General features: G+C 34.5%; 1 protein-coding gene across 1 annotated transcript in view; it reads right to left on the bottom strand.

Annotated features, from left to right (window-relative positions):
* Window positions 1–15,234, bottom strand: part of LOC149794656 (uncharacterized) — a 31,338-nt gene that overhangs the window by 2,013 nt on the left and 14,091 nt on the right. Inside the window, exons 5-10 of the mRNA XM_089966215.1 lie at window positions 13,015–13,220; window positions 8,881–9,067; window positions 8,087–8,212; window positions 6,645–6,780; window positions 5,866–6,005; window positions 775–891 (exon numbers count right to left, since the gene is read on the bottom strand). Of these exons, the coding sequence (XP_089822341.1) occupies window positions 775–891; window positions 5,866–6,005; window positions 6,645–6,780; window positions 8,087–8,212; window positions 8,881–9,067; window positions 13,015–13,220 (912 nt within the window). The remainder of the gene's footprint in view (window positions 1–774; window positions 892–5,865; window positions 6,006–6,644; window positions 6,781–8,086; window positions 8,213–8,880; window positions 9,068–13,014; window positions 13,221–15,234) is intronic.

Here is a 15,234-nt window from a genome sequence, read left to right as displayed (position 1 = left end):
CTAAAATTGCATCAGTAGAAATTTGTCAATATTTTTTTAACATTACATATAGGATAAGCTCTCAAAAGATATTTTTCCTAAAATTTTAATTTTCATTATTAACCAATTATGGACCACCAAACCTGTAAATACTCTATTATTTCTTCACCCATTTCTAGACTGGTTCACAGTTCTTCCGTATAATTAGTACCGTGTGTCCTATAAGGGTACTCCCATCATGAGGGTGATTCCATTATAAGGGTACTCCCATCATGAGGGTGATTCCATCATGAGGATAATCCCATCAATAGGGTGATCCAATCATAAGGGTTTTCCCATTCATCTTATTTATGTATAGCTCCTCTACAATATCTTTATCTGCTCAATAAATATAATGACAAAAAAGAATCAACACACCATTAAGCAATGTTTGAATTGAATAAGGGGCCCTGGGTGGCTGAGTGGCTGAAAGCGCTCGCCTTTACCAACCACTGCCATCTCACCACTGTCCATGTGGGTATGTGAGATAGCTGCCAGTAGCTTCCAAGAGTCAGTGGTTCTTACCAGGGTTTTACTGGGTTCTTCCTCCACCAGTTATACAGGCTGCCATGTATAGCCAATTATGCACTGACAAAAAGTTTTAACCCAAAATAACAACAATAAATTGAATAACTAAGACTCATTACTTAAGATTAACTAAAAAATAATATTAAGTCAAGATGAAATAAGTTAAATGATCAAATATCTTTTTTTAAAAACAATTATTGATACAAAAGTAATCAGAACAAAACTCACAAATTCTTTCTCTGCTGGATGAAGACAAACAACAATCAGTGGATGTCCCTCCCTGTCAGAAGTGACAGCCTGAGAGTTAGATTCTGTTACACAGGCACAGCTTTTCAAAATTGTTTTCTGAAAAGTGAAATTTTGAAAAGATTATGTCAAACAATGTTTTTGGGGGTATAATTTATCAAATTTAAAATCAATCATTGTCTGTTCAGATATAAAAAGATGGAAAAAACCATATAATGGTTAAAATGAGACTTTTGAATGAAATATTTTTGTTGCATGGAGACTGAGAAAATAGAAAAATAATGCTCAACCTTGTTTCTAAAAATAAATATTGGAGGTATTCTGGTATTCCAGAATTGTACATAACTGAAACTTACAGAAAACTGGGAAAACTGGCCAGAATGTTTTTTTTTCTCAAACTATATTATACTGAAACAAGGAGAAATAATATAGCAAAAGCTCCATAATCCAAACTCAGAATACATGAACCATGGAACAGTGAAACCATGAATGTTCAAAACCACTAGTCTTTCCCTATTACTCAGACTTCCATGTATTCCACTATCTCCAGCATGTATTGCTGTAAAAGGTAATGATTTATTGCGTGTCACTTTATCCTTTACCTTGTAGAGTCTCCAGCATGCATTGCAATAAAAGGTAATGATTTATTGTGTGTCACTTTATCCTTTACCTTGTAGAGTCTCCAGCATGTATTGCTGTAAAAGGTAATGATTTATTGCACGTCACTTTATCCTTGACCTTGTAGTCTCCAGCGTGTATTGCTATAAAAGGTAATGATTTATTGCATGTCACTTTATCCTTTACCTTATAGAGTCTCTAGAATGTATTGCTGTAAAAGGTAATGATTTATTGCATGTCACTTTATCCTTTACTGTGTAGTCTCCAGCATGTATTGCTGTAAAAGGTAATGATTTATTGCGTGTCACTTTATCCTTTACCTTGTAGAGTCTCCAGCATGTATTGCTGTAAAAGGTAATGATTTATTGCATGTCACTTTATCCTTTACCTTACAGAGTCTCCAGAATGTATTGCTGTAAAAGGTAATGATTTATTGCGTGTCACTTTATCCTTTACCATGTAGTCTCCAGCATGTATTGCTGTAAAAGGTAATGATTTATTGTGTGTCACTTTATCCATTACCTTGTAGTCTCCAGCATGTATTGCTATAAAAGGTAATGCTTTATTGTGTGTCACTTTATCCATTACCTTGTACAGTCTCCAGAATGTATTGCTGTAAAAGGTAATGCTTTATTGCGTGTCACTTTATCCTTTATCTTATAGTCTCCAGCATGTATTGCTGTAAAAGGTAATGGTTTATTGCGTGTCACTTTATCCTTTACCTTGTAGAGTCTCCAGCATGTATTGCTGTAAAAGGTAATGATTTATTGCGTGTCACTTTATCCTTTATCTTATAGTCTCCAGCATGTATTGCTGTAAAAGGTAATGATTTATTGTGTGTCACTTTATCCTTTACCTTACAGAGTCTCCAGAATGTATTGCTGTAAAAGGTAATGATTTATTGCATGTCACTTTATCCTTTACCATGTAGTCTCCAGAATGTATTGCTGTAAAAGGTAATGATTTATTGCGTGTCACTTTATCCTTTACCATGTAGTCTCCAGCATGTATTGCTGTAAAAGGTAATGATTTATTGTGTGTCACTTTATCCTTTACCTTATTAAGTCTCCAGAATGTATTGCTGTAAAAGGTAATGATTTATTGCGTGTCACTTTATCCATTACCTTGTAGAGTCTCCAGCATGTATTGCTGTAAAAGGTAATGATTTACTGCGTGTCACTTTATCCTTTATCTTATAGTCTCCAGCATGTATTGCTGTAAAAGGTAATGGTTTATTGCGTGTCACTTTATCCTTTACCTTGTAGAGTCTCCAGCATGTATTGCTGTAAAAGGTAATGATTTATTGCGTGTCACTTTATCCTTTATCTTATAGTCTCCAGCATGTATTGCTGTAAAAGGTAATGATTTATTGTGTGTCACTTTATCCTTTACCTTATAGTCTCCAGCATGCATTGCTATAAAAGGTAATGATTTATTGCGTGTCACTTTATCCTTTACCGTGTAGTCTCCAGCATGTATTGCTGTAAAAGGTAATGATTTATTGCATGTCACTTTATCCTTTACCTTGTAGTCTCCAGCATGTATTGCTATAAAAGGTAATGCTTTATTGTGTGTCACTTTATCCATTACCTTGTACAGTCTCCAGAATGTATTGCTGTAAAAGGTAATGCTTTATTGCGTGTCACTTTATCCATTACCTTGTAGAGTCTCCAGCATGTATTGCTGTAAAAGGTAATGCTTTATTGCGTGTCACTTTATCCATTACCTTGTAGTCTCCAGCATGTATTGCTGTAAAAGGTAATGATTTATTGTGTCACTTTATCCATTACCTTGTAGAGTCTCCAGAATGTATTGCTGTAAAAGGTAATGATTTATTGCGTGTCACTTTATCCTTTACCTTGTAGAGTCTCCAGCATGTACTGCTGTAAAAGGTAATGATTTATTGTGTGTCACTTTATCCTTTACCTTGTAGAGTCTCCAGAATGTATTGCTGTAAAAGGTAATGATTTATTGCGTGTCACTTTATCCTTTACTTTGTAGAGTCTCCAGCATGTATTGCTATAAAAGGTAATGATTTATTGCGTGTCACTTTATCCTTTACCCTGCTGAGTCTCCAGCATGTATTGCTATAAAAGGTAATGCTTTATTGTGTGTCACTTTATCCTTTACCTTGTAGAGTCTCCAGAATGTATTGCTGTAAAAGGTAATGATTTATTGTGTGTCACTTTATCCTTTACCTTATTGAGTCTCCAGAATGTATTGCTGTAAAAGGTAATGATTTATTGTGTGTCACTTTATCCATTACCTTGTAGAGTCTCCAGCATGTATTGCTGTAAAAGGTAATGATTTATTGCGTGTCACTTTATCCTTTACCTTGTACGGTCTCCAGCATGTATTGCTATAAAAGGTAATGATTTATTGTGTGTCACTTTATCCTTTACCTTATTGAGTCTCCAGAATGTATTGCTGTAAAAGGTAATGATTTATTGCGTGTCACTTTATCCATTACCTTGTAGAGTCTCCAGCATGTATTGCTGTAAAAGGTAATGATTTATTGCGTGTCACTTTATCCTTTACCATGTAGTCTCCAGCATGTATTGCTATAAAAGATAACGACTTTTTGCGTGTCACTTTATCCTTTACCTTGTAGAGTCTCCAGCATGTATTGCTGTAAAAGGTAATGATTTATTGCATGTCGCTATATCCTTTACCTTGTAGAGTCTGTTACTGTGTTGGTTCACCGATATACATGTGCCAGGGCCACACAGTGCAGTGTGCTATAAAAAAGAACACCTGTTACCTGACTCTTTGCAAATAGGCCTGCCTGTACAATTCATACCAGTATAGTATATGTTAAGTTCAACCTAACTCTTCACGATTTTACCTTCTTTGTACATATTTATTATCTAAATGTAATTTTAAGAGAAAAATCTTATCTTTCCAGTTGTATATAATTATTTTTCACAAACTCTTATATGCTTTATGATACTGAGAAAACTCATTCACCATCAAGTTGTGTGATCAACCATATCTGACCATTCTCAAACCCTGTTTGTTTCATTAAATAAAAAAAATTAAAAATCATCGATATCGGAGCAATATTTGACTAACTGAAGCCTTTATAGCTGTTTTAATTCTAATTATCGAAACTCAAGAAGATGCAAAATGAAATATACAGCCTCATTTTGAGAGTGGAGAATCTAACTCACTTACTTTAAATAGCAAAAACAAAATAGTCATTTACCTTAATGTCTTTAGTTTTAAATAGGTTTCCCCCAAATGTGGCACTACAAAACCCAGCTAAAAATGGCTGGTGTTTATTACAGGCATCAAAATGTGCTTCCAGGTGGACTGTGCACAGGTGTCCATATGCACTTGTATGGAAATTAGTCAGATGCGACTAACAGGGCTTCTTTGAAAACGCAGTAGAGACATACAAAAGTGCTTATATGTGGCAAAGGGCATTTATTTTCAAGAATTTGTAAACATCATTTTGGGGATATTTAAATTTGCAGATTGTCAAGATTGTACCAATGTCTTGACAGATTTAAATTTGTGGGCTGTCAAGATTGTCCTAATGTCTTGACAGTTTTAAAGTTGTGGGTTGTCAAGACTGTTCCAAGTCTAGACAGATTTAAATTTGTGAATTGTCAAGATTGTCCCAATGTCATGAGTCTTAAATTTGTGGATTGTCAAGATTTTCCCATGTCTAGACAGATTTAAATTTGTGGATTGTCAAGATTGTCCCAATGTCTTGACAGATTTAAATTTGTGGTTTGTAAAGCTTGTCCTATTGTCTTGGCAGATTTGATCAATACATATATTCACTGGGTACTAGTACTGCATAAAAATAGAGAATTCAGTGTATCTGTCACTGAGGTTCTTGAACATTTTCAAATGCAATTGTATGCATTTGATTAATACAAGAACACACCTTTATCAAGTTATTGATTGAGTACTGGTACTCCATGGAAATACAGTAAAACCTGTCCTGAAAGACCACCCCTTCTGCCAAAAAATAATGGTCTCTCAAGACAGGTGGTCTCTCATAACAGGTTGTAACACTATACAATCAACAAATCTGCATCAAGATTCTGGTCTCTCAAAACAGGTGGTATCTCATAGTAATGGTATATCAAGACAGTTTTTATTGTACCACATTTACACTACATGTCACTGGAGTTATTGAACATTTTAAATGACAACTGTTCCCAGTAGAAATTTACAAGCATACATAGTCAGTTTATTTACTTGTTACTGGCACTCCATAGAAATAGTGAGTTCACAGTATGTAGCAATGAGGTTCTTTTTAAATGGCAACTGTATGCAGGGGCTACCTATAAGAACAGTGTTATCAGTTATTCAAACATAGGCTGATCTCCCCAAGAAACATAGGATGCTTTTTCAAACCATTTAAACTCAATCAACCAAATCATTTCAATTTCCTTCATGAATTTAGATTATTAGGATTTAATAATGGCAAATAATTTGTACCCTTTTAATCAATGATGGAACTCTTTCTAAAGCCTCCTGTGCAGACATGTTGAGCTTCTTCACTCTATCACCAATTTGTCCTGCCACCATTTGTATGTACTTCCTTTCCCATTTTCTAATATCATGGTTCCAAGGCATGTCTGTATTGATAAATACATGTACGGATTAAATACAGAAAAAGCTCTTGCAGCATAGCATGATGAGCTATTAAATCAATTAACATGCTATACCTCTATTACATCTGTGTCTTGTGGATACACATGATTGTTGCAAAGTTATCATTAGGATTTGTAGAGAATAAAATGAAAGCTCTAAAACAATTTATTGGAATACACACTGTGTAGATATCTGATGTCAGTACAAAAATTAAATTACAGCTGTTTTGCTTTCAGAAAAATATATTAACCATCATTTCCTTCATTTTAAACTCCTGAAACAAATTTCTGAATATGGAACAATTCAATTAATGTGGGTTCAACATGTAACAAACATGCAAGTGTATTTGATTTGATAATCAAACCTTAAATATTTATCCAAAACTGAAATCAACAGATTTTAATTACATTTCTGGTGAAGACTCACTTTTACACTTTTTAAAATGAGAACGCATATTTTGAGTCCTTATATTTAATTTTCTGCAAAGCTACAAAGGAGAAAATGCAACATTTCGCTTATCTGTGTGTGGTTATTTTTAATATACAAAGAAGCATATTAAATGGGAATTTCATATTAACAAATGACTGCAAAATGGATCGAAACAATTCTCAGATCTAACTTGCCAGGACTCAGCTGATCTAGAGGCTTCCAGAGTATGTACTGTGTGCTGGCAAACTGAATGGCCAGACAGCGAGGGGGCCAAGTCTCCAGGAAAGACACTGGGATAATGAACTTCCCCAAAACATCTGCAAGCTTCACCTGGTATATTAGCAAAGTCAAAATGATAAAAATTGTAATAATATTGTGCCAGGAAGCAAAATAGAAAACAAAATCTTCAGTCTTTTCCTCAAAAGTAAATTGTCTGAAATTATCAGTTTTTGATATTATGACTCTTTCTCTAACCAAAACCCAGAAAAGTGTTATCCTGCTACATGATGGTTGGGGATTCCATAGAACCCAACTATATTATGTATTGAACCATGTTATTACCAACAAAGTCAGTTAGCTGAAAAAAATGTACCCCATAAAATGGCATGTATGTGTGTGGGATAAATGGGGGTGCAAAAATATGTTTTTGATTAAATGAAGGCAAACTATTCTGAAATACACTTGTATATTGATAATTTACATTTGTGATGTATAATACAAAATGCATTAAGTGATGAATTTGATTCTTAGATTACATTATAAAATTCATGTATAAATCACATCATGCTAAAATACACAAATAAATATATATATAAAAAATGGCAGTCCTTGTTTGATCTATAAATCATTGCCAACAAACATGTGTGATTAAACAACTCACTGCAATATTAAGTGTCGCCAGTAGCATGTGGCTATGGTTGTTTACATGCTGTATGTACATACACTTAAACTGGCCTAGGTTTTGGTCAGCTGGAGACAAATATCATCTTTCCATGGCTACCCAGGGGATGAGACTATTTACAGGACAATGAAAACATGAACAAATTTCAAATCCATTTTTGCAAGCTGCCCTAGTTTCAATTAACTTGATGGCCAGATATCTAGAGTTTCAAAAGAATGGAAATTTGTGCTTTATATCGCCGTTGGTAGCAACTGTAAGCACAAACATTTTTCCTGCAAAAAGGAAACTTTCACAGCACAATACACATGTTCCAGTCACTCGGGAAACTGCAACGATTCATCAGATTCCATGCTTTTATTTAGGTTTGGTACTGACTTCCTTTCATAAAAGGTGATCTTTTTTTGAGGATTGTAGTCAGATTACTTTGATAAAGGGTGCATGTGTTATTGAAGGTGTGACTAAGCGCCAACTTTGGGGGTTCCAAATGAATGCCTATTTGTTATCCTGGCAGCAACAACAAATAATTATAGAACGTTGATTGAGACTGAATATTTTTCATTTCCTTAGTATTTATACAGAATGATTGGTGTTTCAAAGGTAATTAGTTTTCTTTTAGTTTCAGCAAAACTATTCATGCTGGGTACATTTTTAAAAAAAATAATTAGCTGTCATTTGGTCGACTGTAGCCATTTCTGTTCCTGCCTTTATAAAGGCTGGCCAATTGTAGCACTGTACCTCTCTATTGGTCCACTGGGTCTCTCCATATCTATGTGTTACAAGAGGAACAAATGTTTCACAGTTGCTGACTGCAAAGTTCAGAGAATCTTGCCAGTCTACACCGGAGCTGATCTCATGCACATCCTGAAGAATTAAAAAGAGAGGAGAGTAATGTGTCCATAAAACACAGATGCCGCCACCAATATAGTGCAATCAGAGAATGTTTGGTTAAATATGCAAGGGTAATGTTCTAGTCAAGCACGTGCAAAAGCAGTCAAATTTAAAAAATGTTGAATCTGACTTAAATCTTCTTACTACAATGTACCATTCCTAAACTAGTTTCAATCCATCAAACATTACCATCAGGAGTGGATTTCATGTGACATGTGCATATAATGTCCCCCTGCAGAGTTTATATACAAATCAACAAATATGTATTACATCCCGGATTGACCAACATCCACTACATTATACAAAACTGGTGTTTCACTGAGCCAAGAAAAATAAGCAAAATATTGGCCAAACATAAGTGGTCTAGATGCTTAAAACCTTGTACTGTATAAGTAAACAATCTTTTCACCTTGGATTTTGAATAAAAGGTATCCCACCTCCAATTACACAAATAATATGTAACAGAAATGCATTTTCACTAAATTGAAAATAAATAAAAGAAAAATGTAAATTGATTATGTCTGCATTTCTACATGTAAATTATAAAAAATTATTCAACTACTAAAAATATTACATCTTCAAACTAGATTAAACAATGGTTAAATTAATTTGTGAAGGCAGTATGTCAAGATATCTCTTACCAAATAGACACTAAATCCAAGGGCAGACAACTCTTCCTTAAGGGTGACTGCATGCTCTGCAGCTTCAGCTCTGACATAACTGATAAGAATCTGTTTCGCTGTACTACTTGTGACACCAGTGTTGCTGGAGTCAGCACTCTGCTGCCTTTCGACATCCTTACTGGACCGAAAAGACAGATCTCGTAACCTTAAAAACAAAATTCTTAATGTAAATCACAAATTTGGGCAAGTATAAAAGGTTGGTCAATTCATCAAAGACACCAAATTCACAGACATAAAGTGAAACCTGCCTTATGTGTGATTTGTGATTTGGATTTTTAATGTAGCTTTAACACTTTTTCAGTCATATCGCTATGATGTCTGCAGTGTGACAATTTATAGTGATGTCTAGCACTGGGGCATCATGCCACAGACATGTAGCATGATGTCACACCTAGTCACATTATTCTGACACCAGGCTGACCAGTCCTAACATTAACCTCTTAATGCTGAGCGCCAAGCGAGGCAGCTGTTAGTACCATTTTTGTAAGTCTTTGGTATGACTCAGCCGGGGATCGAACCCACAACCTCCCACATTCGAGGCAGATGCTCTAACCACTAGGCCACCAGAGCAGTAGAAACCTGCCTTAGAGAACAGATCTATATAAAATAGGCACCTGTTCATACTGTATTTTTACAGGACCATTTCCTTACGTTTACTAATACATTCTACTTTTATATAATTGATAAATGTGTGTCCTTTATGGAATGTTTTAACTGGGTTTTTCCCCAGAGAAGATTGATGAATTACTAAAACAATATAGTCCAAAGGTCATTCAAAACAAGGTTTGTTACAACAAAGCCACATCTTCAGAATTCCCAATTTGAAAGGTCAAAAATATTATAATTTACAGTAAATAGGCCAGTTCCAGCTACTGAGACAGATTTTTTCAAAGGACACTTAATGCAAGGGTCTAGTAACCATATATAGACTTTAGGATGCTAGTCCTCAGATTGTTATGAAGTCATGCTCACTCATGTTGTAGATGATGTTGAGTCATTTAAACCATTACCAGTCACCAATGGAGTCAAGCAAGGCTGTGTGTTTCCCCATACCTCTTTGGTAAAATGTTCTTTGCCATGCTTACAGATGCTTTCTATGACTATGATACTGGGATTATCATCTAATACCAGACTGATGAAAAGTTATTCAATATGAGGAGACTACAGGTAAGGACAAAGTTACACAATTCATGAACTGCTCTGGTGGCCTAGTGGTTAGAGCATCCGCCTCGGATGCGAAAGGTTGTGGGTTCGATCCCGACCGAGTCATAACAAAGACTTACAAAAATGGTACTAAAAGCTGCCTTGATTGGCACTCAGCATTAAGAGGTTAATGTTAGGACTGGTCAGCTTGGTTTCAGGATAATGTGACTGGGTGGGACATCATGCTACATGTCTGCAGCATGATGCCCCAGTGCTAGACATCACTATAAACTGCCACAATGCAGACATCGCAGCAATATGACTGAAGAAGTGTTAAAGCCACGTTAAAAATCCAAATCACACACACAATTCATGATCTATTTGTTGATGACTGTTCCATGAATGTCTAATCTGAGTCTGACATGTAACACAGTATGGACCATTTCTCTTCAGCTTGTGACCATTTTCGGCCTCTAAATTAATATCAAGATGACAGAACCAACCTGCACCAGGAAAGCCTTACCACACTTTTTTTAAAGATAAATTTCCAGGTCATTTGTTTTCTAGGTTTTTTTTTCCAGGATGAAATTAATTTTTTCGTGGTTCATATATTACCATTACTGAATGGAATTATATAACATTTTAGCTTATAAAACATGTATTTTTCCAATCAAAGGAACAGAAACGGTTTTAGTTTACCAAGATGACATTTTTCTGAGTCAGATACATAATCATGCACAAAACCACAATAAACAAGTTTTTGACTACAGTATATTCATATAAATTGGCATGCAAAGTCATTTCAATTTACAGAATTAAAATTCTAACTTTGCTAAACTGCATTAAGCTGGTATGAGGGAACAGAACATAATGAATATAAATTGGTCTTGTTTCCTTTCTAACCTTTAGTTCTAAAGAAATCAGAATAATCACTTTTAAATCACATTAGCAATTCTATATGCATGTTAAACAATAGAGCTGGGTACCATAAAAAAATTCTGTACTGCGATATTTCAGAAAGTACCGCGATATGTACCATTGTATCATTTTAGGACTGGCAATTTAATGTTCTGGACTGGAGACAGACACTTGTTTACTTTCATCCTGTGAATAGATCAAACATAATTTGCTCTGCTTTTGAGCGAAATGAACCCTATTATAGCCACAATATTATCTGAAGAAAAAAATTGATTACCACAAGATAAAAAGAAAGAAAATATTTCAGCTCAAAAGAAAATCACAGCCCACACACCCACTACCCCCCCTAAAATAAATGACCAACACCTTACAGTAGATGAATTTGCTATGTGTATGTTAATTTTTCTACAAGCTGCAATCTATAACTGAAGTGGGAAGATTAAACTTAGATTATAGCGGATACTATTAGGAACAGTGCTGACATTCGAGAGCCTATTGATAAAAATCTGAAGTGATACTGAAGCCATCAATTTACTAGCTACACCACTGGCATTATAGTTAGGGAAACTTTGGGTGGGATGACAACACCTGGGCAAGATAGCTATCAGAGAGGGCCAGTAAACACAAAACACACTGACTCAACAAACCAGAACATTTTGTGGACTTGAGAAGATTACATAATTTCAGACAGAAAACAAGTATGCTCCTGAAAATCATAGGATGACTCACTACCTTACAATGGATACATATATTTAACAAATTCACATACACTAGTAAATAACTTAAGTATGAAATTTCTTAACATCTGAAATGTTTCCAAAAGTTGGATTTGTCCTGATTATGTTTCACAGCATTCCATTTGTCCATCATGCTGGCATACATGACACATGTCAAACAAATCATACATATATAGACAAAACTTCATATGTGTTTTGGTCCAAGTGAGTGGAAAGAAAGAGCTTGATTTGGCATAGGAATATGTCCAGGCTGTCTGGCCAAGTGCATGTTCATACACCATATCAAGTGAGTACATTCCCCGACTTGGAACAAAGCAATTATGTGGTTTTTAATTGATTACATATTCCCTTTGTAGTCCCACATTCTCTTCAGTTTTTGTAATATATTCTTTTAAAAATATGAGTTAGGCATTTTATGAAAGATGATGCACAGTCCTCTGAAAAATCTGCATGTGGTGTACATAACAGGGCTAGGTCTAAATATATATTGTGCAGTTGTGTCATCAATCTGTCTGTATATCCGAGATGTTGATTTATTCTTTAGCTTTGAAATTTTCAAAATTGTTCTACAGATCATATGAATGTGTTGAACTGCAATCATAGGCAAGTGGATTTCTTCTAACTTCTCTAATGGAGCATAGGGTTTGGACCAGTAAATGGCACATTTTTTTATATAATACTTAATGAATACACACACTCTACTTCCAAGCAAATTTCATGACAAATTTCACAGAACATGGGCGCTTATGTACATATAGTTTTATATAGACTGCTCATTAATTTACAATGCATTCAAACTCTAAATTTTTATGTTTTCAGTGCAAGAAATTATTGAACCTGCTGATATTAATGGTCAAACTGCAAAGTCATGTTTGTTAAGCTAGAACAAGGTGTAATAGATTAGTTAATAGGATATTTGATCTACTAATATGATACAAATGAAGATAGCTTCGTTCAATATGCAAGGACGAAGTTTTAATTCAAATGGGTACCATAAATTGGTCACATTTTATCAGAAAATGTTAAAAACTGAACTTGATCTTATTCTTCCCAACATAAAGCCAACAAGAAAAGATGGTTTTAATTCACGGAATGAATCAAAAGTTCATTGAACAGAAGAAAAAAAATTCTTGGGTGTGCATGACATGAAAGAGTTGGACAAGAGTAACAATTTATATCTCATCCGTAGAATCAGGTGGTGGTGCTTTTTATTAGTGTCAGTGATAAAAATCATTATGTAACATTTAGTAACTTTAACAGAGATCTCAGTGAGATACCTTTATCTGTCACTGACCCTTTAAGTCTTTTAATAGGAAGCCTATCGGGTGGTGAAAATTCCGCATCCCTCTTTGGTGATGGCTCTAACTTGACATCAATTGTGACACAAGACCCTACCAAAATATCCATCAAAGTCAGCGCTGTCTCTTGTTGAGCACTAACTGGCCAGCCATTTGGATCAAGAAACTGAAAGTTCCTGTAGATACCCTTGTAAGATAACACCTGAAAAACAGCATATATATTTATTAACTCATACAAGCTGTGTATTGAAATTTGTGGCAGAAGTATGTGTATGATGTTCAAACAGTGAGTTATATGACCGAGTTCTGTGGACAATATTGTTTTGCCTCTTAACAGCTTTATTAATTTTGCTTATACTGGTGAGTAAGGGACTCCTAGAAAATTAGAGTTTAAACTTAAGACATAACAAACATAGGTGAACATTGTTAAAGTAGGTTTGAAAGACTTGATGAAATGAAATAAGACATCCAATACAGAAGGTCTGAAAGACTCGAGGAAACAAAATTAGACATATATCCAATACAGTAAGTTTGAAAACCTTGAGGAAATTAAATCAGACACATATACACTGCAATAGGTTTGAAGGACCTGAAGAATAGAAATAAGACATATATTCGATACAGATGCTGACATGGGGCATAACTTGAAAACTGCTAAGGTTCCCCAACCTATATCAATGTATACATTTAATGAGCATGAAGGGATAAATACATTTGTGCATCAGAAGCACACCTTGCATCACTTGTGCATTAGACCCATCATGTTCACTTGTGCATTAGACCCATCATGTTCACTTGTGCATCAGACACACCCTGGGTCACGAGCATGGAGCAGAAGACTTGCCCTTGGATTTCATCTTGGAAACTATACAAATCACAACCTTATAGCCATATATATATATATATATACATACACACACACACACACACACTACTTGGACATGAAGAGACATGTACACATTCACATGTTTCATACAAAATGGATATAGAGGTGGAGAATTTGTGAATTGTTGTGCATGAGGGATCATGTAGACTATCATGTTTAACTATGTATAAGTGACAGAGAGAGATGTAGATAACACAAACTATCACACTAAACTATATATAAGGGACTAATATAAATGTAGATCATGTGGACTATTGCACTAAACTATATATATATATATATATGTTTATATGGGACAGATATAGTTGCAGATCACTTGGACTATCACATTGAACTACGTGTAAGGACCAGGTATAAAAAAAAATCACACTGACTATCACACAGAACTACGTATAAAGGACAGGTATCAATAAATTCACATTGACTATCACACTGAATAACGTGTAAGGGACAGGTATAAATACAATTCACATTGACTATCACATTGAACAACATGTAAGGGACAGGTATAAATAAAATTGACATTGACTATCACATTGAACTATGTATAAGGGACAGGTATAAATAAAATTGACACTGACTATCACATTAAACTACATATAACGGATACGTATAAATAAAATTCACATTGACTATCATGGTGAACTACATATAAGGGACAGGTATAAATAAAATTCACACTGACTGCCACAATGAACTATGTATAAGGAACAGGTATCAATAAAATTCACACTGGCTATCACATTGAACTACATATAAGGGACAGGTATAAATAAAATTCACATTGACTATCACATTGAACTATGTATAAGTGACAGGTATAAATAAAATTCACATTGACTATCACACTGAACTACGTATAAGGGACAGGTATCAATAAATTCACATTGGCTATCACACTGAACTACTTATAAGGGACAGGTATAAATAAAATTCACACTGACTATCACACTGAACTATGTATAAGGGACAGGTTTAAATAAAATTCACACTGACTATCATATTAAAATAATTATGTATAAGGGATAGGTATAAATAAAATTCACAATGACTATCACATTGAACTACATATAACGGACAGGTATAAATAAAATTGACATGACTATCACATTGAACTACATATAACGGACAGGTATCAATAAAATTGACATGACTATCTCATTGAACTACATTAAAGAAACGGGTATAAATGGATAACTTAAAAGATACAGAGATATAAGGAACAGGTATTAATGGATAACACTATAATAGATAAATAGATATAAATGGATAACACTTTTAATAGATACTTTTAATAGAAACAAACACCAACACAAAAATGCATGAAAAT

Source organism: Sinohyriopsis cumingii, chromosome 7 (assembly GCF_028554795.1).
Source record: "Sinohyriopsis cumingii isolate HCF-2022 chromosome 7, ASM2855479v2, whole genome shotgun sequence".
NCBI lineage: Eukaryota > Metazoa > Mollusca > Bivalvia > Unionida > Unionidae > Sinohyriopsis > Sinohyriopsis cumingii.
This window is presented reverse-complemented; position numbering and strand designations above follow the sequence as displayed.